Source organism: Apus apus, chromosome 4, assembly GCF_020740795.1.
Source record: "Apus apus isolate bApuApu2 chromosome 4, bApuApu2.pri.cur, whole genome shotgun sequence".
Lineage (NCBI taxonomy): Eukaryota > Metazoa > Chordata > Aves > Apodiformes > Apodidae > Apus > Apus apus.
The window spans coordinates 87628644-87655204 of NC_067285.1; the positions used below are offsets into that span (position 1 = coordinate 87628644).

At 39.9% G+C, this 26561-nt stretch overlaps 1 protein-coding gene across 1 annotated transcript in view; it reads left to right on the forward strand.

Moving 5' to 3' along the window:
• SCFD2 (sec1 family domain containing 2) overlaps positions 1-26561 on the forward strand; it is a 198953-nt gene that overhangs the window by 72271 nt on the left and 100121 nt on the right. Inside the window, exon 5 of the mRNA XM_051619182.1 lies at positions 14756-15005. Within this exon, the coding sequence (XP_051475142.1) occupies positions 14756-15005 (250 nt within the window). The remainder of the gene's footprint in view (positions 1-14755; positions 15006-26561) is intronic.

The window sequence follows — 26561 nt, forward strand, 5'->3', positions numbered from 1 at the left end:
TTGTCAGAGAAACATCTGTTTTATGTAAATAGGCAAGGAATTTAGTAACAAGATGATTGCAAAATAGTAACTATATGGTCTCTGCGTAAGTAATTCAGCTACGTTTTGTAAAAATAAACATGTATTACTTGTATAAATGCCTTTTTCAGGGTTGGGTGTTAATTAACATGTTTTCTTCCTGCGAATTAAAAAAAAAAAAAAAAAATCAAAAAGAGAAAGAAGCGTGTTCGCTGTCATAGGCAGCAGAATTCTCCGGGTAAATTGCTGGAGAGCTCGGCCTGGGTCAGGTTTCCCGGCGGCGGCTCCTCTCCCTCCGGCGCTCCAACACTGCCACCTGCAGGGCCCGCCGCCCCGCCGCCGGGCTGCAGCACCGCTCCTGGCTGGCGGGCTGAGGGGAGCTGGGGCGGTGGTCACGGAGAAGAGGAGGCCTTGGGAAGACCTCACAGCGGCCTTCCAGCACCTGACGTGGCATCAGGGAAGCTGGGGAGGGACTTTTTACAAGGGCGTGTAGTGAAAGGACAACAGGGGACAGTTTTAAGCTGAAAGAAGGTAGGTTTAGGTTAGACATTAGAAGGAAATTCTTTACTGAGAGAGTGGTGAGACACTGGAACAGGTTGCCCAGAGCTGTCATGGATGCCTCATCCCTGGAAGTGTTCAAGGCCAGGTTGGACAGGGCTTAGAGCAACTTGGTCTCCTGGGAGGTCTCCCTTCCCATGCAGGGGGATTGGAACTAGATGATCTTCAAGGTTCCTTCCAACTCAAACCACTCTGTGATTCTCTGATTAATGGCAGCGTGCATTGCCTTCCTTCCAAACCAATTGTAGAGGTCTACAGACTTCTTTTTTCTTTTGCATAAAGCAATGTAGTAATTCACCTTAAAAATTCAAAGCACCCTTAAGCGCAGAGAAACAGTTCTTGTGTCAAAATTTAATTATTTTTTTGAATCTGGCATTGACTCGATCATGTTTTATTAAAATGATTTTGTTGGCATTTCTGTTGCGTGTTTTCTGATGTGGAAAAACAAATCAAAACCCACTTATCACATGAATCATTGTTAAAGTCAGCAGTAGTCCTCTGTGTAAAATCTGCCAGTAAAAGCTGGGAGGATGGGGATTAAACCTGGAGCACATTAAATTAGTTCCAGTCTATCCCTCGCAGGCTCTGCGTTGCTTGCTTAGGCAGGCAAAACGGAAACAGGCAGTTTATAACAAGGCTGGTTTAAAAACTGTGGGGTTCATTTGAAAAAGATTTATATCCCCCACTTATATAAACATTACAAATGTGGGCTGCAAGCAGGAGGCAAATCTTTATCAAAATCTCTTTAAGAGCTTTTTCATTGTGAGTAAAATGGACAGCATGTACTCTTGTTTGAAGATTCGCCAATATTTGTACAATAATCTTTTCTCAATGCTCTGACTAATTAAAATACAGCTCAGGGTAGAACAGTGAGACCACCAGATCTGACAAAAGTGGCGATGGCTGAGGTGGTGGAGGGAAGTTATTTGGAAGCAGAAGAAAAGATTGTCCTGAGACTGGTTTCGTTTGGCGGGTTTTTTTAGTGGTTATTTAAAAAGTGAGATTTTAAAGAGAAAACGACTCTGTCTAGATTTATTTCCACCCACCCCCTTCCCCTGGTGGATGCTGCCATTCTTAAACAGTAGCATAGAAATTTTGTGGGTTTTGTGATCTTTGCTGGGGCCTGTAGAACTGTCTGCTGGGAAGGTCGAATGTTTGCTCCGGTAAAACTAAGAAAGCAGTCTGGGATGTGAGGGTCCCAGCTGACGGCTGGAGTAGCTACTCGTAACATTTGGGGGAAACTTAATTGTGACTATGTTATTTTGGAAGTTTATTTTTAAAAGGATTAAGCATACATTAGAGCAGTAAAAAATATTTGTATTTTTACTATCGACACACAATTTTATTTCTAGCTGTTGCAATACCATTTTACTTTGTTTGTTTAGAGTACATGTTACAAGAGTTGTCCAGATCCTGGATTTAACAGAAAGTGCTCTTCATATTTCATCTTGATGTTAATAAACAATGTCTAGAAGATCTTTGTAATACTAGTCTGCCTTTCAAAATAGGATCCAAGTCTCAGATAAATTGCTTAAAGTATTTTGTGAGTTGTAACATATAACCAAGATCCTCTGGATTTTTTCATTCAAACCATGGTTTCTCATACCTCTTCTTTTTTGCTGCTGTAGTGTCTCCATGCAGAATATCACTTACACCCCAAATGTCTGATTCTCATGTCCTGAGAGCAGACTAATAGGCAGCCTGGTAGAAAATCAGCAGCATTTTGTGCTGCAGAGGAGGTGAAGAATTTTCTAGTAGCTGTCAAAAAGAAATTAGTGTTTTTTTCTGCTGTTATAGTGGTATGTGCAGACTGCAGTAGAAGCCATATATGGTAGAGTTTGGAAGCACTCCAACCCTATGGTGTGAGGAGCCAGATAAGAATAGAAATTATATCAAAGTACTGTATTTTCTCTCTTGCATGAGATTTGTGCAACAGGGACTGCAAGGTAGATAGATGTAACCATCCTGGCTTTTGAAGAAGAGAAGACAGTTAATATTGAGCTCTGTCCCTGGACAGCTGTTGATACTCAAACTAAACAGGCTATAGCAGGCTCAGAGTGGGCTTGTGCTGTATTGGTGTCAATGTACCATGACTTGCAGTGTATGTGGAGGCTGCAAAGGGAATTATTAACTGCACTGGTTATTATTATTCATGCCTGGGACTTGGCATCAGACTATCAGAGCACCTGAATTAATACTTGGTAGTGTCAGGAAGCTACTGCTGCTTGCAGGTGGAGAAGCAGCAAGAAGCTCAGTCGGACATGAAAGTGTCTGTCTCTAGATTCTCAGTCTGGTGCCAAACCCCTGATCCGTTCCTCCTTTCTCTCATACCAGAAAGCACAATGGGGAGCTAGAAGATATCTTTGTACCTCACCATCTAGCATAGACAACTGAATTTGGGAGGGTGGTGATGTTTGTTTGTTGGGTTTGGTTTTTTATTGTGTTTGTTTTTTTTTTTAACTTAGTACGTACAACCGCCTTTTTTGGCCTGTTACTGAAATCTTAATTGTAAATCAAGATTTACAATCTCAATTGTAACTCAACTCAGCACATTTTTTTATTTTTCTGGAATAATTTTTTAAAAATAGTTAATACAAAGGTAGCTTAAGATGTTTCTGGGTTTATCTTCAAGGCTGCTTTGGTTTTTTTTCTAGATAAAATGATATGGAATATGCATTTCCCCAGATACTCGGAGTGGAGCTTGAACATAAGAAATCCTTTCTGCATGAAGGAACTAGGAAATCTAATGAAAGCAGCTGAAAACTTGTGAAGGCCTTAAGTGTTTGGAATGACATGCATGATTTAAGTGTTTTTAGATATTGGGACCAGATGTCTTGTGCTCCAGTCGGCTCCCTTTGCACAAATGTGATATCATGAGGGATAGTTATGCTGACTCAGGCGTTCGGCTGAGTGGGAGGGAAATCCCAGGGGACAGAAAGCTGGGATTGTTTTTCTAGTTGTAGCTCATGCTGGACAAATGGATAGAGAGGACGTGGCAGGAGCCATCTCTGGCAGCCAGGATGCCCTCACATGGCCTGTGCAGCTGCTGGTAGGAGAGCAGCCTCAGTTCTTCTCCATCTAGAGCAAGGACCCAGCTGCAAAACCACTGCCAGTGCAACCCAGCATAGGCCTGTCCCACAAGGAGACCATGGACGTGCTGAAAAAGGAGAGGACTTGCTGCATACCAGTCATGGGAAGGGCACATGGGCCAAGGGCCATGGAGCATCATGACTGGCAAGCAGGTGCTGGTTATACTTTCTAATAATTGGCATCCTAAAATGGTCATATACCCATGCACAGGTGTGCCCAGCCTGTGGCCTGCAGTCTGTGCACCACCACCTGTGAATACTAGCATTGAGGATTCCTGCTTATTGGTTAAGATGCTGAAGAAACAGCTTGTAGGCTGTTGAGTTAAGCTGTGCTTGAGAAGAGAACTATTAGCTTCTAGAGCAGGAAAATATTTCCAGGATGGAATGAGATGATTAAAAGAAGACTGAGGTTTTAGAATGTTTTTCACTGTAGTATTACTACAGTGGAAAAACCAGTGCTCTTTTGCCTGTGGCTGAATTTCACTTGATGGTTTGTATTAGATGTATGATCAGTAGCCATTGTGGCTGCTGTTCTTGCACATTTATAGGGAAAAACATGCGTTCTTTACTTGAAAGTATCGCTGTTGTTTCTGCCATTCGCCGTTCTCCAAAAGATGGTAACCTGATAAGTTTGTAACAGCAGTGAAAAACTGTATAGGAAAATTAAGGTTTTAACCTCAGATATTTCATAGGAAGAAATAAGATGTAGTTGTTTACTTACGCTTACTTTATTCTTCACAACCTGAAAAAGGGAAGGCAAGTGTCCTTCCTCATGCAAATCATGCCACAGTGAGCATCCTCTGGTGAAGTTGTCCTGTCCATGAAAGATTCCTTCCACACACAAAAGGCTCATAAGTTACAAACTCACTCCTGCGTGTGACATCTGCCTTTAATCACCATGAAAGCCTGAATCCTGTTTAAAGCATAGCAAGCCTTGTACAAGGGCTGGAAATGTCAGTACTCTACTGTGATAACATTCACTGTACTGATTACAGTCGTGGTGCTCTGCAGTGGACTGATAATCTGCCTTTGCGTGTCTTTGTGTTGCCTTTCTGTCTCCTTCCTGTGGTTCCATCTGGGACTCTGGGCAGAGCAGTGGGATCTTCTCCTGTGCAAGCCTCCCATGTCCATATATTTTTGCTTTGTGGTTTAATGTCATGTATTATGTCTTTGTCTATCTGCATACCAAGGTATAAAATAGTTTAAATACCATGTAAAATATATCAAAGTTAGCTACTGTTTAGCTTTGAATCTGTAAAATGCAGTAACGTGATCCAGTATCTAGTCTCAGATGGCTGTCTTACTCAAGTTGATTTTTTAAGTTAATTTCAAGTGTCTTGGCTCATAGGATTTTCAACTCCTAGTATTTTGGTAAATTCCAACAGTTTTTGGCAGGTATATTTTATCTTAGTGACCAATTTTCATGAAGTTTCTTAATTTTTAGAAGAGGGAGAGAAGAAAAGGAACGGGGAGAGAGAATGCTGCTTTGGTCAGATTTACGTCCATTTCCATTGAAATTGTCAACAAAAAGCTGGATCCCAGGGATACCATGAAATATGTTTTAGTCAAATAGTGCCCTTATTCAGTATATTTTATAATCTGTAAGCATCACTAAAAGCTTTCAGGTTTTTTTTAGCCATGACTTCATTGGAAATGTGATTTGTTTGATGCTTTGGCACAAACTGGCATTGGTGTTTGCTGGCATTGGTGTTTGTGGCAATGTATGATAGATAGCCCAATTGTCTGTTAGTATCAAATTTCTAGGGACATAAATCAACTAGATTTGTTTTAATAAGTTTGATGCTAAGGTAATACACAAAGAATAAAGACAACAGCAACAAGAAAACAAATTTATTCAAATTAACCCAGTTGTATAGGCTCCACTTCCTTTTTCGCCTATTAAGAATAGACTTGTTTCCTAGTTTGCCTTGTCCCAGGCCATCTCATTTTTCTGTTTCTGAACCAGCGGCCACCATGGATTTACCAGTCAGCAAAAGTGAGGAGGTTTCTCAGCAACCCTGAGGAGCTTCTGGGACATCTGATGTTAGACTGTTATAGGAGTATAGGATGATAAAAAGGACTGAGAGAGAAGAGATGCCTCAGAAGACATGGATGTGGAGGAAAAGGCACAAGACGGGGTTATTTTGGCTAACAGTCTCCTTTTATAACATACTGCTGTGTGCCAGCTCTCACAGTATGTCCAGTATTTCAGTACGTATTACCTTTATCCTTTCTGCTATTTCTGAATTGTTTTGTCCCTTGCAGTTCACGATTCTTTTCACTGCAACTGAGTGCTGTGCCAAAGGGTTTGTGGTTTTATTCACTAGATGCATCTTATGCACAGTGTTTTATTGCGTGAGACCACTGAGTTTGTGCTTTCTGCTTGTTTTCCGTCCTTTCACCCTGCAAAGTCTTTCTGAAATGTGTACACTGAGAGAATCTCCGCTACCCTGAGAATTGAAAAAATCATAGTTTCAACTTCCCTTATTTCTCCTATGACTTTCTTGACTAGATCCAAGATCAGCCTCATACTCTGAAATTTTCTTCTGAATGAAGAGACATATGTAAACTGTTATTCTTCCTTTTGATAAATGAACTCTCACTCTGAAGAAATTTAGTCTTTTACTTGTTTTGTAACTCTCTTCAACATTATCTCTAGTTTTCCACAGCTTCTTAGAAATGTGGACACTGGAATTGATCATAATATGTTAGAATTAATCACGATAGTGCCACATACTGTAATAAACCTGCTTCCCTACTTCTTTCCACCGAATACTGTATTTTGAAGTAATATTGGTCCTTTTGCCAGGGCTTTTAGATAAATATGTCCATTCTGGATTGGATCAAAAATGTAGCTGAGCTAGTTTGTTTTTTTCTAACCATACCTAAAAGCAGCTGCCTGCAGAAGATAAAGAGAAGAAGACAAGGTTATATGATACTCACCCAGCTTCAACCATTTTGAGTTGTGGAACAGATGTGGTTTCTGTGTATTTACTAACATTTGATGGAATTTTTTTCCCCTGTGAGTTTTTCCATCATCTTTGTGAACTCAAGAATTTAGCAGCACAACCACCTCTGGCAAGGATTTTGACATCTGAGCAAATTGCATGAAGATTTACCTCCATTTAATTTGCTCTTCAACCTGGCTCTTTCCAGCTTCAATTCTTGCCCTTTAGTTCTTGTGTTGGGTCAGAAAGTAAGCAATCATTCCCTACCTGCCGTCCCTAGTCCACTTGTGAAAGGTTACAGCTAGTGATCTAAGCAGGGATTCATGTCCTTTTCTTTGTCCAAAGCAGCTTTCAAATCTTTTTCAGTAACCATCTCCCAGGATAGAATCCTCTGTTTCTGCAGATATGGTCTGCACTATTGAATTACTAATTTGACTGTACTATATTTTGCTTGGTTTATACTCCTGTGTTTGTTTTCTATCCCTGTGGATTCTTACCCTTTGCTTTGTAGTGACTTTCCCATTTTTCTCCTCAAAGCTGATAGGAGTTTTAACTGCCTCAGATATCATGTTATCCCTATGCTCTTTTCTCAGTGTTAAACCCCTACCATCTTCTGGCAGTCTTCCCAATATTCCAAGGCTTATAAAAAGAAATAAACAGCCTCAAAAAAACACACAAAAAATCCTGACATGCATAGCACCAAATTATTTCTCTGATACGTATTTCATCTTGACTAGGCCTGTGCTGCTTTTTCATTCTTCTGACACCATTTTTGCCGTGCTGATTCATGTTTATACTGAACACATCTGTAGAAGCCATCATGGCTAAAAGCTTTTAACTGAGTAGGTTGGAAGTACTCTCTTTTAACTTGCTGATGAGTCTCTAATGTCAGACATGGCGTGATTTAAGTAGAATTGTCCTTATCCTTGCAGAGTTTTGTCTAATAAAATCCAAACTTATTAAATAACCTTTTTTCAGTATCCTGTTGCTGCTGAGCCCCCATGAACCCATTAAAATATCTTAACACAGCTGTACAGTTAGATGGCTTCCAAAGAGAGAGGGAAAAACTGGACTATATGATGTAATAATAAATTCCCAGACAGCAAAACTCATTGGGATGAGGTGATTTCTGTACTGTGGAAAATTAGATATCAGTGGGTTTATTAGAAGCTTTTTGTTACGGCATTTAAAGTTTTTCAAAATGTATGTGTAAGTCTTGCAGTTCAGACATAATAACTGAATCTACCTCTTGAAAGACAAGAAACAAAAATTACTGTAGGAGTTGCAACGTGATTAAAAATGGGAAATTGTTGTCAGATAACTGTGGTGCTCAATAAAGACAGGATAGAAGTGGTCAGAGGAAATCTTAATTATGTTGCTCAAAATATTTTTTTAAAAGAAATATAGGTTAAAGAAAAATATTGGAATACACTATTTTGGCTATGGGTTATAGGTAGAATCCAGTTGCTTAGATCATGGTCATGGGCTAGGGAGTTACTGGCTGAAAGAACTGTCCTGGGCTTTGCTTTTGTTTAGTTTTGGTTTTAGAAACTATAGGACTTGAACAGCTTGGTTTAAATGTTTTGTTGTTTTCACATATTAGCTATTAAGTGTCAATGCTGTGTTTTTGGATTTCTGCAAGACACATGAAAAAATTATCTTCGACCAGAAGTGCTTACAAATGTTGTGCTTTTTAAAAGCTTTATGTTGTAAGTCTTTCACTCCACTGTGTTTTGCAGTAAGTGCTAATACCCTGGATAAATGTTCAGCAGGTATAAATTGGCAAAGGTCTGTTGATATCTGTAGTGTTGACTGATAGACACTAATTAAGAATCTGGCCATATGCCAGGGTATTGAAGAAGTCATCCAATGGAGCAGGTAATTATATAATTTTCTTTTCTGTATCTTGGCAACCTTAAACTCTAGTTTATGTAGGCTTCAAGCCAACACTGTTGCATAAGGAAGCAGTCCAATCCTTGGCCTTCATGGCTATTGTGTTTCTGTGGCCAAGCAGTAAAGCTGAGCTGAGAACCAGTCTGGACAAAATGGTTTGGTTTAATGCAGTCACAGAAATGCTTCAGCAGGCACAGAAGGAAGAGGCTGCTGTGGTGGACAGAAGGCAAGAATGAAGGCAAATTGGGAGAGCATGCATGTAGGATGTATGTGAATCTGTGTCTTTGACAGCATGAGCCAGGTTAAAAATAGCTTTTGAAAAGCTTACTTGTTTTCTTTTTTTGTTTGTTTGGTTTGGTTTTCGTGTTTGTTTATGGTAAAATTTTAACAGTTTTTCTACAAGGGCTGCTTGGAAATTATCTCTGCAGTTTGAGAATATAGTACCTGGGGCAATGCTGAGTGGGTGATAAGTGCAGAAAAAGTGACAGGAGATAGAATTGGCTATGTGGGGATATTTCATTGAGGACAGAGGAGCCATTAAGAGTAATGACAGAGGAGACAAGTCCTCCATGCTTTTACTGTTTCCTGTGTGTCTCAATAGCAATTTAGTTCTCTGCTGTTTTCTTTATGTGCATTTTCTTGGAGCATTTCTGTATGATTTGTCAAGTGAATAGACAAACACTGCCATTAAAGAAAGGAAGATGCTCAAGTTTGCTCCTTCCCCCTGCAAGGCGAGGCTGTGTCAACTGTCCCCAGCTGGAAGCAAAAGTTTAAAACTAGAATTTTTCTGGCATCCACACTTACTTCCTGCAAAAGGAAATATACAGATGGTGGACTTCAGCTATCAAAATGATTTAATCTTCTTCTCAAGTAGCCTGCCTGAATAATTGGATGCTTTATATCTTGACACTGACAGATAGAGGGGTTTCCTAATAGTGAGAGTGTAGTACTTCGAAGACCTTCATTTTTTGTGTTGTTTTGAATTGTTTATTCTTCAATCATATCCCACAAATCTGAGAAGAAGACGAAGAGAAGGTACATTTTGATGAAAATCTGCCCAAGACAAGAATTATAATGGTTTCTGGAGCTTCATATGGAAAAACAACATTTGCTTGGTAAGATCATACTTAACTGATTTATTGTATCAAATCACTAGTCACCCACAGGCCATTTAATGAAAACTAAATACATGAAATGATTGGGTTTTTGGGGGAAGGAACTACAGACATCTTTTCTCCCATATGGAAATTACGTGCAATCAAATGCCAAATCTCAGGTGGCCAAACTGTGTAAAACAGCAAGTAACAGTACTGCAGCATTTGATTTATGGGCAGCTGAGCACTGCAGGCAGCTAAAACTCCTCCTTAGTTTGTCAGTGCCTTTCATTCTCACTGATGGCTACTGCTGCAGAGATCTGTTGCCATCAAAGGATCTGAGCTGGTTTTGCACTCCCATGAGGTCCTTCCTTGGTGACATTGTCACTTTTAGCAGCTAGAATATTCTGCCCTTGTCTGAATAGTGGGGAAGCTAATACACTGCATGGCAACATCACAAAACATGAAACCTGTGTAAAACATGGTAAGTCAGATAGCGCAACATTAGAAAGCTGCTTACCCCATAATGCACAAAACCTCTTTTCCCACCTAAATTACCAATACAAGAAAGCTTCTATTAAATAGGGTCATCCAGGAGCATGGGGCAGCAAAAGAGCCGTGGGCTTATGAATTTTGACTGATCTTTCTGCTGTTTTTACCTGCAGCTGGGATTTGGGGTTGTTTGGGTTTTTTTTTTTAATTTGGGGGGTTTTTTCCAAATAAAATTCCTCACTTTTTTAAAGCTGTGTGGTTCCCGTTCCACAAAGGTCTGTTAACTCATGTGACCTCTGAAGGAATTAAACATGTTTTGCTTCCTAAATGGAAAGTGGCTAGAATATTTACATAGTGAAGTAGTCTCTTAAGATTTATCTCCTCCTTCCTCCTGGATTTTAAAAGAAAATAAATTCCACTTGCTTGAAGTTGATCTTTGCTTTAATATTTTTAATGACGTGTTGAGGACAGTGGGCTGGAAGCACAGGGATTAGAGCACTCGGTTCTTTTCTCAATTTAGTCAGGGACACGTGTTAATTCAAGTAAACTCTGACCCTCCTCTTCTCATCCTCCCCAGGGCACTCTGTTTTCTATTGTGTGAAAGATGTCTAGTGATACATATGGCTTTAGATTCTTACAGGTTTGTTTAATACTAAAAACAATGCTTTTCACAGAAATACAGAACATTTTTCTTGAGTATATTACACTCCCTCTTAATTCCTGTAAATCTTCTAAATCACATTTTGAATGTCACTTTTGTAGCACAGTATAGTGAACAGTGTTTAAAAATTGAAAAAAAATATTTTTGTACTTTCTTCACTATCCTCCAATCTGCCAAAACTTGGGGCGTTTTGCAAAATTCTGCAAATTGACGTCAGCCCCTTAGGGATAGTAAACACAGCTTAAGTTATAAAAATAAAGAACTAAGGAAGGTGGAGAAAAGAGATGGAAACCAACAAAAATCTATCACAAACTCTCCCTGGATTCTGAAGAATATATGGTTATACCATTAAAATGTCCAAACAGTGCAATCGAGCAGAAGGCATTAGGGCTTGGGCCTTAGCTGGCTCTGCATTAAGCGGCATTAATGTTTTTATACAGCCTTTGGAAAGCTCAGAATTGACCTGTTTTTATTGTTTTTATTGGCTCTCTTGATGATAGACAAATGGGGCTAACCTGAGGCCAACATAACCAGCAGGAAATTTGGGTCATGGGTAGTTACATTTTTAAAACTTGTGTTTTAGGGTTGTTCAGTGAGGGTAATTGATTGATTGTTGGGCAGTGCAGGGAGCCCCTAAATCATCAGAGGTGGCCAGATAATGACAATCTGCCAGTGGATTTTGTTTGAGGCAAATTTCCCAGCTCCCTATGGAGCTGTCCTCTGCAGTGAGGCTGCAAGTCCCTTTTTTTTTTTTTTTTTTTTTTTTTCCATCACACTCCAGCCCAACTGGCCTGTTTGGACAAAATAGCCTCTGAAACTTGGCAGTTCCATTTGAAGTCCTCTGTAGTGCCATTTCCCAAGAGATAAGGGAAAAACATTCCAGAGAAGTTCATACCCTAGAAAGACCCTACGTGCCTTCTGAAGTTAATGGCTTATTATAACTAGATTTTTTTTTTTCGTCTTTCATTTTTACTTTGAAGATAAGAGGTGGCAATTGTTCCTTTAAATTGTGGAGTTTTAGTCTGCCCTACAGTAAATAATCCTGAAAGTTTAGACCTATTTTTTTTTGTCATGTATGTTTGAAGGTTTGCCAGAGATGCTATACACGTGTACTTTCAGGAGCTACTGTCTTCAAGCAGAAGCTGTTGACCTTGCTGTTCTATGTGACCACATGCATCCTCAGTGCTCCATACATTTGGGTAATTTGTGCATATAAAATAGAGCTTTTTCAAGAACTCGTCTTTGGTGTTGTAGGAGCATGCTATGAGATACTTAAGAGATGGAATGAAGTAAAGAATTTATGTTCTGGGAGGGGAGGGGGCAATAAATGATATGCCAGTAGGTGGTAATGATGTTCAGTAGTATGTGGCATAGGGCTTGCCCCTCCTAAAAAGTGAACTCAGATTAATACAGATTGGAGTTTGTTATTTATTCCAGAATAACTCCACATGTAGGTTAATGCTCATTGCTTGGATTTTTAGGACTGTTTAAGCTTTTGTTAGTTGTGAGCGGCTTCCTCCCGATGACTACATACCTCTGAATTCCTTAAGTTTTGTCTTCTTCCAGTTTCAGGATCTCGATGATCTGATATTTATTGTACTAGTGTGCAGATGAGAATTTGTGTCTATCACTTTTCAAGAAGAGAACAGGTAATACTGAACTAAGGAAGGGTTCAGTTGAAATTTGTGAAACAACAGCCTTGTCTTGAGGGTGGCCCAGCTGCCAGAGTATGCCAGACTGGTGCCAAACACCATTGACTTGCTTCACAGGCGAAAGAGTGCCTGGATATGCTTGCTGTACATGTGATTTAATGCTCTGTGCCCAAACACACCCAGGATGCCAACCCGTTCTGGTTTTCTGAATGTTCCTTTTTGCCTCTCACATGCTTTTGACCACTGTAGCTTTGTAATTTACTGCTTCAAGTCCACAGTGTGCACTTACTGTTAGATTTAGCATGTGGGTAGTTAGAAAATTCTTCTCCGAAGTATGTATTTGAATAGAAACACAAAATCTGACCACATAAAAGTCCCTTGAAAGATGTGTCCATGGCAAAACTTGTATGTCAGGAGCAGGGTGGGGCCCAAAGTCTGCAGAAGTGTTGTTTCCTATAGCATGGGCTGGAAAAAAGTTTATTAAGAGCTTGAGTAATTCGTGCTTTCTCTATTGAGACCTATGGTGGATCAGTGGACATATAAAAATTACAGTTTATGAGATGCTTGTTAGCATTTCTGAGGTTGTCAAAGAACAACTAAAATAAAATACAGTCAAATCCAGGACCCCCTCAAGTGTTGTATGGAGTATGCTAGGCAATGAAACTTTCTGTTTCCATGTTCATAATGTCAGACTCTAAAATCTCTGCCCAGGTTTCAGAAAAAACTCCTTAATTGGCAGAAGAGCTCAGAACTAAAATAATGCAGTTAAAAGCAGTGATGAACCTAATTGCATGTTTTTGTTATTGTATAAACTTGTCTTTCTGATTTGCTTAGTTTGTATTTTATTTACTTACTCTGAATCTGTTTAAGGGGTATATTGTTGGCTGTGGTGCCTTTTAACCGTTGCTAGTCTGTTTGAAGTTACTGTAGGAATAACCAAGAATAAATGTTAGCAGACTTGACTCTTTGGATTTTAAGAAGTTTGATGTTACCTTGTACACTATTAACTGACCCACAGGTTTCCACGGGGAGCTGTTTGTTGATCACAGGGCAAAGGGCAGGGTACTGGTGTTGCAGGGGACCTCTCGGATGGATCCAAGCGATCACTGCCACCAAGAGTGGAGGGATGTTCTTTTCACCTCCCACACCTTCCTCCCCATGCAGGAGCAGCCTGATCCTCCTGGTTGCCTTGCACTGGCCCTGCTTCTCAGCTGATCCCACTGCTGAGCTGCAAACTAACCCACAGCAGAAAACTGATGTGTGGAGATTTCATAGGCAGGTGTGTCTGTGTATGCAGTGAGGGTGGCAGTTTGCCGGTATGAATAGTCACTCTGCTGTCCTGAGTGGCAGAGACCCACAGGGTGGATCTGAACCCCAGCCCTGGTGTTACATCATGTGGATGTCAGTGTGGCTCCTCAGGGGATTCATGTTTGAAGCCTCCTTTTTACAACCACGGGAGGTGAGAAGAAGCAAGTGAAATTTCAATCACTGAGAACCTAGGACATCCCAGCATACTCTCATTTCCCCCCTCCTTTTCTCTTCCAGCCTTCCTCATTATAATCATCTTTCAACCTATCAGTCATGTGCTTCTCTTTGCTTCCACATAGCCTTTGCCTTACCTCACAGCATGGATGTGCTGTGGGAATGAGCCTGACCTGCCTAAAAAAAAGTCTTTTTATGTGTAGAAAACTTGCAGAAGTTAGTGAATATGCTATGGAGGAGGCAGAAGGAGAAGAGGGTGAGGGCACACATCAGGCTGGTCCTTGCTCCTGTTACAGAGCTATTCTAGAAAACCACACTGGTCACTAGAACCACGGGCTTCACAGGTTGTTCCTTCTGATTCTCATTTTCTGGATTTCTGACCTAAAAGCATAAGGTCAGGTTTGCAGATGTGCCAAGAGTTCACAATAGCAACTGAAGTCAGTGGGAGCTGGGCTTTCAACTCCTGCTCAAGTACAAAATCAGGCCCAAGGAGGAGGCCCAAAATTAGAGGAAGCATTTGACCTTGTGCTTTGTACTGTTTCTACCCATACTGCAGAGGCTGGTGTTCCCATCCTCTTGTCATACTGGTATGCAGAGAAGATCTAATCCTCAAGCTTCTCAAGTGCTGAGATGTTTGCTATCATGAATCTAGGACAAAACTTGTAGGAAATTAATAATTTTGCTGTCTGAGCAGCAAATACGACCCAGGGCCATGTGCTAACAAATGAGAATGCAAATGTTGAACAATGTTTCATTAAATGAACTGCTACTAGAAGAAATAATAACTTGTGGATGTAGGCAGGAGTATGTCAAAATGATAAGCCAAAATATGTGGTGAATCTTACACAATCTTCCTTCTGTTTTTCAGACTATTGGTGAGTCAGAAATGCCCAGTGTTTTGAACCAGTTACTGCCAATGATCAAGTCTTACAATGAGAGGACAAAAGATGATTATACCTGTGAGGACTTCCTTGTCTTGCTGGTGTACATGTATTCCATTGTTGGAGAACTCAAAAGTGGAAAAGAGCTGGACACAGCTGAAGAAGAGGTGAAAAAGGCCCTAGTCAAGGTCATTTGTGATGAGCCAGAGCCATCTCCTTTGTTGCAGAAAATAACAGGTAAGATTCTGCTTGTGTCATGAGAAATCGAGTGGCTGGGATATGTGGGAACTGGGGCAAACATATAAAAGTGGCTTGACTCGTCTGTGGTGCTGAGGGTATGTGAGTAAGCACAAGGATTTCCTGTAGATTTGTTCCATCTCCCATGTTCATATATGCCAAATGCTGACAGGCTGTCCTTGAAGAGTGCTGAGTCTGATGAAAGCCCTACAAGTTGTTCTTTTTGTTAAAGGTTGGCTAAGTTTGTGTTTTCATAAGGTGATCTTTTCCACAATTTCCTTTATTGATCAATGTAAAGTTGACCCTGGGAAGTCAGAATTAATTCTGGGAACATGTTCAGTGAACCGCAGTTGCTTTGTGAATATGAGGAGCTGGCCTTGTCTGGCATAAAAGAAGAAATGTGTCTAAAACAAACATTGAGCTTTTTGCTGAAGTGACATGAACATTATCCTTTAAAAACAGCAGGCCAAGCCTGTTTTTTAGGTGAGTGCTCATAGAGTAAGAAAGCTCTAACCTCTTGCTGCCATTGTCACATTTTATTAAAAAAAAAAAAAGAACTTAAAAACTTTCATTAAAATGAGTGAACTGTGGCTCAAGGGTGACATACCTGAATGGGAGAAGGCATCTTGCTTCCTGCTATCAGTTTTCCCAGTGTTTACTAAGAGTGACCAGGTTGCTGAGCAGATCATCTTTGAGGCAAAGAGCAAATTAACAGAAATCAAGATGTTGAGAGGAGCTTAGAATTGAAAGCCAAGAGTGGGCTTAAGTGGGGAAGTCTCAAAGGGAGTGAAATGAATAATACTGCTGTTGGTTATTCTGGTACTGTTCCCTGTGGATGCTTCTACTTCAGAATACAGGTGTAGTCTGAGCAGTCTGCTATTGCTTTGAGTGCAAAATACTGTAATGGTTAAAAGACTCCTACTGTAGGAATGAACGTTTTCAGTCATATTTGCGCTGTGCTGTTATTTTAATACTCCCTGGCCGTGGTGCCCACGGTGTTCCAGACTTGTAGACTTTTTTTTCTCCTCTTTTTCAATATGTACTGCACATCTTGTCCACTGTATATGGTACTCCCCTCTACTTCAGTGGTGTCTTCTACTGGATGTGGTGCCAGAATTTCTGTTTTCATATTCTACCTTTTCTCCTATGATTGACAATGTTTTGAATCAGTTTTATGAGTTTGTCTTAGTTGTGCCTAACCTAAGTATGGGATGACTTGAAGTCTAAAACTTCAGTCAAATACCAAAGAGAAGCTGCATTCCTATGCACATAGATGTTGCTCTCTATGTTCTCAGGTTATGTATTTGCAAGCACAGATGGAGATCAAAAGAGATGTTGTGCTTGTCTTGTGTTCATAACCTTTCAATCACTCCATACTTTTTGAAAAATGCTTGTAGGCTTGATTTCCAGTGGCCATGTTTCCTGCGTAAAAGTGAGTATCTGGGTGTTTGCTCTCAAATTCTGGGCAGATGAATGGATGTTTCAGTACAGATTCTTCAGTTCATGAAATAAAATTACTCTGTCTTGTTACATAGTGGGAGGACTGTTGGAAGCATGATGGGCTTCTGATGTACAGCATTCACCTCGTTAGGCAAAAGTATGCCCTCTGTTATGTGGGGCATCTGACTATGAAAAAGAGAAAGCCTTGACACTGTGCAAACACTGTTCAGCAACAGCCAAAGCATTTGTCTGTTATCAATGCTGGTTTAGCCACAAATCCAAAACAGCATCATATAAGCTGTGGTCAAGAAAATTAACTCCATCCCAGCCAGACTCACTACAAGTAGTTTTAGACCAAGCACATCATTATTATGTGATTAAGTTAATTGCATAACACAAAGCCAGAGTCCTTGCATCCTTCTATTTCTGTATCTGTGTGCTGAGAACAGCCATGTTTGTACTTTATGCAAAAGTGTGTGATAGTATTTCCCCTTCCTTGCATATTTTTTGTTTTATCAGCATTCTTTGTTTCTACGTCTTATTTAGAATGACAGTTCTTTTGCCTTATTCATAAAAGAGGAGAAAAAAAAATTAAACTTACTGTCATGACCAAAAATAAGGATTGTCCTGGGAGGAAAGTATAAAATGGAATTTCCAATAATGCCCCTTAGATAGTTTCCAAGCCTTTATTAAACCAACAGATTGCTTTCTTAGCATTAGTGGAATTTGCTGAATTTGTAATTTGCTATGTCAGCAGTACAGTTGGTTTGGGAAGACGGAGGAAGCATGAGCAACCTTAGACCTCTTCATCCTTGAACTGTATTTTGCTAGGCCTGTGTGTTCTACATCATCCTGCTTCCCTCTGAACCTTGGGTACCTTTCTTGCTGCTGTGTAGGTAAAGCAAGTCAGAACTGTAGGAGCACCCACAAGCTTTATCTCAATTGCACAGCAGGAGGACTGAAAGCAGGGCTGAAAGTCAGGGAATAGATGGCAGCACCATTTTCCCCTTTTGGTACAGTAGTGGATGTAATGCTGAGACATCTGCTTCCAGCAGAACATACTGTGATCTAAGGCTATTCCTTTTAGCAATACAGGTTGGCCTGTTCACAAGGTCAGCCCAGCTCTGCGAGTGAGCAACAGTCACAGGCCTGGACAGATCATGTTCCAGACTTACAGCGTTCTGCCCTCATTGACGTTCAGTCAGAAACAAGAAAAAACCTTTTTTGCCCTTAAATGGCCACAAAAGTTAATTAGACTGAAATAAATGTCATTAATTCTTGGAATCTCATATTTGTTATCAGACCATAGAAAAATGTTTGTGGTATTTTATTTTCAGCCTTCCATCCAGGTAACTGATAGGAAGAATGTTAAATTGGATCTGTTAGGAGAGTAAACTAAGGCAGTTACTGGATGGGTTCAAGACACTGCCCACTGGCTCATTCCTCACCTCCAGGTTGCCACGCGGGACCTGAGTTCTGAATATTCAGTATCCGTTCTGCAGTAAACCTGCCCTAACTAAGCAGCTTAACCTGCAGAGCTGCAGGTTGAAGTTCCAAACCCTACTGGTGATGTATGCATGATTGGACAGCTTTGGTTACAGGAACAGACTGCAAAATGCACTGTGTCCTTTAAAAAAGGATACAGAAGAAATAGTGAGTAGGCTGTCAAGCTGAGTACTTCAAAGTTGAGAAATGCCAGTAACTGTTTCCTATGCCTTCATCATTTGACTCCTGTGTGCAATGTAGCACAGTCTTGAATTTCATATGATACAATGTATTTTCCTGTGAGTCGTGGCTGCTTTCAATGTATGGACTGAAGACAGCAGAGAAACAGAACAATATAGCTTCAGTTTTTCTTCCATATGATGAATAAGTAGTAATAAAGTAAGTGGGACTCTCTAAATTATATTTGGTGAGTATAACTCTCTCTGGGTCTCAGTTTGCAGTTCATGAAGTGGACCAGTGCTCTCAGCTTTGTGTGACTCATTTTGAATCTTGAAGAAAAGCATTAAATTACATTTTCAGGTATTAGTGATTACATTTATTTGAAGAGAGAGGACTTTGTGCCCTGCTTCCTGATACACCTGGTGTCTGATGTTTTGGTTTTAGTTTGGATCCAACACTGTGCTAAGACTCTTTGATTTAAGTTGAAAAGCTGTATATCAGCTGTGAATTGCTGCTGCCTAAGCCTTTTGCTTTCCTCTTCCCTGCGAAATATGGGAGGTGTGCAGTCTTGAAAGATACACATTTTTGTTGTTTCCATGGAGTCACTTGAGAAATAAAATGCAAAACCTTTGTAAAACTTTAGAAAACCTGACTTCTGAGGTCAGGTCATCAGTCAAAGTAATACCCAGGTTTATATGAGGTATCTTTTATTCCTATTAAACTTGTTATACCACACAGAGCTAGTGCAGGCCTTCCCCAAAAGATGCATTTCATCAGTGCACAGGGGATATTTATGCTGGTTTTGGTGTAACCTAGTGAAACTGCATTAATATTTGCAGTAGTGGAAAAGAAAGCCATTCTCAGAGATGTTAGTCTGTCCAGTTGGCCACACTGGGTTTCCCTGATGTAGCCTGTATGATTACAGCCCTCTGCAGAATATGTTAAGATGCAGCATTTGTGTGAGCTTATATTGTGAAAGCACTCACAATTTCCTGGCTGTTGAGTGTTAGGCTTCTCAACCTTATTGTTGCCTGAACATATGCTTTCCAAAATATTTGTACGATAGCATTCTGTATTGATGTAACACCTTGGTTCATGGAAGCACTAAAAATATCCTGGAACTGTTAATTAAAATAAAAATGCAACACCTTAATCACCCAGTGAGATTTAAGAAATATGATACAATTTTTTGCATGCATAATAATATAAAAGTAGGTTACTGGTGTTGTGTTTGATGGAGCTGTTAAATAATAAGTGTTCTGGTAGACTATCAATGCTTTGAGTAATAAAACTGAATGTAACAGTTCCAAGATTTCTCCTGGGTGTAATTTACCACAGACATATGTTCTTCATCACTGTTTCCAGCAGAATGTTACAAATTGGAAGGGAAACAGAATAGACCAAAACATAATAGAAAATGGTGCTTTTCAATAGAATGCTGGGTTTGAGGGCATTTTTGGGGGATCTTTTTTTGCAGCTGTTAAAAAACCCCCTGTTAAATACTGTATTTATTTTATCATCTGTTCATCTATTTTTGTAAATGTCCATGTAGAGCTGTGTACAACTACAAACGTATGCAAAAGTAATGCTAATAGGTCCACAAAGCAGTTAAAAAATCTGTTCTTTCAGCTGCACTGTTCTCTCTTTTTCATCTGCAGATTTCTGTGGGAGCTTTGCAGGGCAGATCTGCCTGCTGCGGGGTGCTCTGGAGGCCAGTGGATAGATAGCCCAGGCTGCAGGGCAGGCAGCCACGCTGCCCTCAGCTGTGGGGGGCTGTAGGGATCAGTTGCCCCCTCTCAGGCAAAGGTGTGGCAGGAACCCTCTTGTAGCAGCAACTGCTGTTTATCAGCTTCTGTATACTGAAGTTTTTAATCTAATGGATTTCTGGACTTCTTGTTGAAGCGTGGGCATTGCTGCATTGCGTTAGACATGTGGTATCTTTTCTACTTAAGGTTGTCCCCAGCACACAATACTTGAGGGAGATGTGTTGTGCATTAATGAAGTTACACACTAATGAAGGTATCATGACCTTGCTGCTAATGTGGCCTAAGTATCATGAATCCTAAAATCAATCCTGGTTTTGTAATAAGCACTTGCTTTCCTAGATAGGGTTCCCTTAGAGAACAGACACACTCACTTCTATTTGGCTGTGGTCTTCGCTTAAATGCTGGTTTGGAGCAATGATTTCCCAAACCTGGTTATATTTTGGGTAGGTATGTATGAAATTACGTCCTTGGCTGAGGTTATAATATAGCCCCTTTAGATAGATTGAAAATACCACCTGCCTGTGTAGGAGAGGGTTTCCCCAGCTTCACAGTGGAGGTGTAGCTCAGGTATCTGCTAGTGATTTCCCCCTGCTCACACACATTCATGCAGTTCAGGAAAATATTGTTAAACTGCTACTGGTTAAATCCATAAAATTCTAGAGTAAATTCTGAGTGATATAAAATTTTCCATGCTTTTATCACGAGTATTTTCTATAAAGTTAATAAAGCATCTACCAGTTCAGTGAAAGGCTAGCCCTATCCCTGCCTTATATAATAGCTTATTTCCAGGTAATCCATGAGTTTCACAACGGAAGTTATGGAAAAAAGAAGTCACAACTTGAAGAAAACATTTGCACTATTTTGTTTTATTTTGCTGTGTACTGAGACTTTAATTCTTACTACAAAGAGACTTTTTTCACATGTTCTTAAAAATGAAACACATTATTAATAGCAACATGCAGACAAGGGTTAGTCTGGTGTTTCTATGTAGTGTAGGTATTTATGCTAAGAACTATAATTTGCTATAACTATACAAAATAAAATAAAAGAAACTGCAACCAAACTGTTTATTTCTGTCATTTAGGGAAATAATAGATCAAAATTAAGTATTGTCCCTTCTCAGTTTTCAAAGTTTACATAATTCAAGAAATTAAAAGTTGTTTATTTTGAATATTTAAAGAAGTCTTAACAAGCTGTGCTTTCTTCAGGCCTTCTCAAGGGCTTCCATTTTGCCCAGCCATGCTTTAGGAACTCTATTTGCATAGTCTGCACAAAAAATAAGAGCCATGTGTTAGCACTGCTGGGTCCTGCTGGGGCAGCCCTGCATGTCTGGGTACAGGACTCAGATTGCTCCTTGATTCCAGGCATGCGTGGGAGTCTGGCTGCCAGTAGGTTTAGTAGATAAGGATCAGCTCCACAGCAGAGCAAAGGTTTATAAGGTAAACTGTTTATGTTAAAAGTTCATAGAGTAGGTTACAGAGAGTGGAGGAATATCCCAACACATCAAATAGCTAAACATTTGAATGTCCAGACAGGCTTCTCTCTGAACTACTGATTAGTTTATTCTAGTCCCTAATGCTACAGGGTTGTTTTCATGTCTAATGTTAGCAGGACAGCTTTGCACTCCAGTTTGAATTGGGAAGAAGACCCCTTACCATCAGGCTAAGCTGTTGTATGTGCATGGTTATAGGCTGTTTTGTTTGGGGAATCTGCTCTGTCCTGTATGTGGCCTGCAAGACTTCACTGCTGCTCTGTAATGAAGGCAAACACCCAGAGTGCTACCGAGTATGGTCTGTGTAAACTGAATCTGCTGTGACACAGAGAGGAGTTGTAAACCTGGTGTGGTGTGGCTGTGCAAACTGGCTGCTGCCATTGTCATGGATGCATTACAAGAAAAACTTTCTCATAGGATGGCTCCAACCAAATGATAAAGAAAAGTAATCTCAGACTATCACAATGTTTCTTGCTCTTTCTCCCATGCTCCCTGTGTCTATATCAGAAATAATGCATGTTCCTTGCCCCACAGAGCCCTCCTGAACTGGTGTGAAGGTGAGGTGCAGTTGGAATGAGTTTTAAGTTTTCCCTTTTGCATTGGATGACAAAGTGTAGTCTCTGTTGATAGAACGAAAGAGCTTCATCCTGCCACGGTGCAGACATAATTACTGCAGTGCGAGGACACCCAGACCATTTTCTCCCCAGTTCTGAAATGGGAGTTGGATGTTCAGGAGACTTTTTTTCCGGTTGCCCCAGCTGATTTTATAGACACCTAAAACACTCCTGTCTGACTGGTGTCAGACTTCTTGGTATCGGTATTATTATGTTGATGCATTTTGGACATGACCAGTGGGAAGTATTTGTGGTCCAGCAGTCCCAGAGGATGATACATCTGACGTTTGTCCTGCCAGGAGCACTGGGAAGACATGAGCAAAGCTTCTGCCTGGCCACACAGGAGGGGTTACCCAGGGAGCTCCCACAGTTTAATTAGTCCTGAGATGCTGCCACTGCTGCCACACTTCAGTCCTTTGTTTCATGGTAACAGAGCTATCGGGAAAAAGATCACTTCATATGTCCCAAGACATTAATCTGACTTACACAACAGTCAGAGAGAATGATGGAGATTGTTGTGACCTTTGCAAAAGTGGGGAGAAATTTGGTATGCACCAAAGCAATGGCCTGCCCTGCTTTAGCCACTAACTGCAGGCACAGAGTGTGTGTCTTCATTTTCGTCAGCGCTTCTTAGAATCCCTGAGCTCTTCAAGACCTCAGTAGCTTTTTGCTGTGACCTTTCTAAAGGCTTTTTCCCATTCCTGTTCAAAATCTGCGGACAGCAAATGAGAGACAAGCAAACTAAATCAGTGGTCACTGATTTGAAGCTTTCTGTCCCTGCCTGGATGAGTTGCTGGACTATTTCTCACCTGGGAAGCAAAGAGGTTTTCTAGGAAATTGTTTGGGAGACAAGTTGCAGTAGTGTTCTGGATTAATTAATACATAAATTTGCATATGCATATTTTTTGTAGATCTTAAAAATATGGGGCATATCTTAAAAGTCAATGTTAAAAAGCTATGGTCCTAAAGGTGAGAGAATCAGGCTGCTTTGTACACATTCAGGGATATTTTGTTTGGGTTTAATGATGGACATTAAAATGTATGGTTGAAGGCAATCCAGTGGAAGCCCAGCAGTGTTGGGGATTTTTTAATTTTTTTTTAAACTTTCATATGCTGTCTGTTTATTTTATCTTCAGCACCTGGTCTCAGTTGGCTCCAAACTGGATAGTAATTTTCATTGAAGTGTTTATAACATAAAGTCTTTTTTTTGTTTTTAACATGAGACATATGCCTGCAGCTCTGCAGGCTGCTGTCTCGCTGCCAACTTAGGGGGACAGCCAAGTGCAACAGGAAACTGATATGGTGCAATTTTCTTTAACAATTGGTATTCTTTTCAGCATGCAAATTCAATAGCATTTAGAAGATGCTTCTAACATCAAGTATTTCTCTGCTTTAAGCATAAAAATGAAAGCAGAAGCTGTTTTAGAATTAGGTAACTTTAAAAAAGATACTTTTGTATGTATGTGGCATGACTAAATCTTTTTTTTATTCTTTCCATGCGAGTCACTTCCTTCCAAAACCTTCAAATTTTGGCATATTGTAAAATTATGAGCAAATTCTTGCTGTTTTGCAGAGCACACCCAGCCTGGCAAACCAAAAATAGTGAAATATTAAATAACTGTCAAAATAAAGAAAATAACAAAACCAGGAAAAGAAAGGAGACTTTTTAGTAGTCACCACCCATATGACAGAAAACTAATGAGATTTTTTGGTTTTTGTTTTCCTTTTTGCACACAGACAAATGTTGAGGTGTTTGATGTAGATTGCAAAATTTTCCATTGTTACATTTGAATAATTTCTTATAAGAATTTCTAAGTATTCTATTATAATTGTCTATTTGGTATCTGTTTTGAATACCACGCTGTGTGCTGGATCTGATGATACAAGGACAGAGAGCATTGCCGTCGCCAAGGAGAGGAGGAATAGCTGTCAGCTTGAGATATTTCTAGTTGCTTTCTTCAGTTCAGTGGTGGGGGTAATTCTCTTGTGCTTACCATGAGATTTTATTGGGTGAATTCTGTCCTTTGAATTTTGGGCAGTCAACCGATGTCAGACTAGCAACATCTGTGTGTTTTAATGGTGATGCAATATGTTGAAATCCAGTATTTCAAGAAACAGTCAAAACTAGACCTAAAGTGGAGTCATATGACTGCTTTATCATGGTGCTAAACCAAAGAAGTCTCTTGAATAATTGATCATTACCCATCTTTTCACTTGCAAAAACCTCTGCCATGTTGGTAATCTTAATATCAGAACCAGGAATATTAATATCCCATTGAAAGGAATTTCTAGAATTTAATAAATAGCTCAGGGATTTATGGCTTAATATACATCACTTGCCCATGGAGTTCATTAGTCAGCATGCCTTAATTTTCCCCTCTTCATCTCTTGCTTTGAAGACTCATTGATTTTAGCTCTGGAGGTCTTCTGTTCAATCGTTCATTATAGTCAAGATAATTTGCTTTCACATATATTATATTTTAAGGGTCAGGTTCTGCTTCTGTATAAATCAGTGTGAAAACATACAGTGCTTCTCCTGCTTGCAGCAGTCCTGAGATCAAGGTTAAGGGATGGATGAGACTGTTACGTTATCTGTGGATCAATTCTAACATAAAGGGGTAAGCAGGATTAAAGATTTTCATCGATCTGTCAATCTTGCTAATACAACTTTCTTAATATAATTATTTAAATACCTTTCTTAGAACTGTTGTTAGTACTACTACCTTTTTGTTTTCAATAACATCTAAATATTGTCACATACTACAGAAGTTCAGAAGTGCTACATTATTTAAATGAGTACTTTCTCACAAATCTCTTCCTATGTACTCAAGCCCTTACTATAAACCTAAGAGGCACATCTCTCATGGTCTTGAATTTTAAATCAATATGGAGAAGGTGCTCTCATAGTACTTTTTCTTGCTGTTTCTTCTTGGTTGGTTTTAAATTTTATAGTTAAGTAAATGTCACCTCTGGTGGTTAAAGTTCAGGTCAAGTTACATTTTGCTGTGACCCTCCTGCTCTCTTTTGCAGACACTAGGACTGTGGTCTGTCAAGACAGGAAAGTTCACAGATCATAGCCTAAGAATTTCCCCCCTACACTTACTTTCTTGGATATCCTTTTGTCAGGCAAGGAAAGTAATATTTGTAAAATTTGATTGAGGGAGCTCTGTTAACTGAGAGTTTTGTGTAAATAACAGTGATGTTTGTGCCCTACAGAATTTTAGAAAGCATTTTGCATCGCTGAGGCTGATTTAGAACCAGATGTCTGATTCTCTTTTAATTTCTCACTTTATTCATTAAAATAAACATTATTCTGGGAATAGTTGCCTGATCAGAAGTGGCAACAGCCAGTCATAGCCAATTAGACACATTTATTTAATGAAAAACAACACAAATATGTATTTGACTTGCATGGATTTGTGTTAATGTGGGGAATGCTTGGATATAATGTGTGAATGTTCCTGGTTTATTCAAATGTCCTTCTTCAGGCTTTTGTTTCTGGTGCTGTCTGAGTACATTTGTTTAACAGATCTGTGTACACCATGTGTGTTGATGTAGTCCCCAGGACTTCAAAAAAATAATAGAGGGAGAGATAGATAGAGTTAGAGTTGCAAAACAGTCTTTGGGGAATGCTTATAGCCATGGAAAAGTGCTGCTGCCTGTTCACCAAGCAGAGTTACCTAGACAACAGCTTCTTTTCCATCCTGTTACCAAATATCTCCATGTTTGTACCCAGGAGGCTCCCCAGAGATATGCCACAATCCTGGTGGGAATTTTGCCTTTCTTCTCTTAAAATGTTGAGCAGTTGAAGAATATATAGACATGGCAGAGCCACTCTTGTGTTAGCTTAAATAAGGTCTATTAGAATGGAAGCTGCAAAAGGGAAAAACCTAATAAAATAAAAATTTGAAAAGAGCCTTGGCTTCAGTACCCTGGCCTAACAGCAGATGAGAATTGGGAGCAGGGAGCTCTTCCATTTCTTCATCATCGTTTCCTCCCCCTTTCTAGCATCTTCTCCATACTTTGCTCACTCTGCAAATCCTGTGAAGTGAGGAAGAAGTGGCAGAAGAAATACTAGGGGCTGATTGATTCAATCCGTATATTAAGGTTGTTCTTGCTGAGGAGCTGTAATTCTGGTATTTGTTAACTTGTGCTTGCCTTCACAAACTCACTGTTGTTCCTTTGATGCCTTCAGGATAATTTCTGAAGTAATAAAACAAAATACTTAAAAGCCAAAACAATATTTTGACTGTAGAGAATGATACTTATTTTACTGGCAAGTTCAGATAATTTGGCTGCGCATCATAGCTGTCTGCTGCTTGCACTAATACAGTAGCAAGTTGTCTTCCAAATGGACCAAGTGTTTACCAGAGGATAAACATACCACCTAGGCTTTGCAGGTATTTGACAGCAACAGAGTACTGAGGTTTATGAATAATTGTTTCACTTTGAGACTTTTCTGCCTATATTCCTTTACCTTCTGTTGTCTCTTCATGCAACAGCTCTTTTCCCCCACCATCCATCTCATATTCCTCCCTGTTCATCTCTTTTTACATCTGCCCCCATTTCCAGCCTGCTG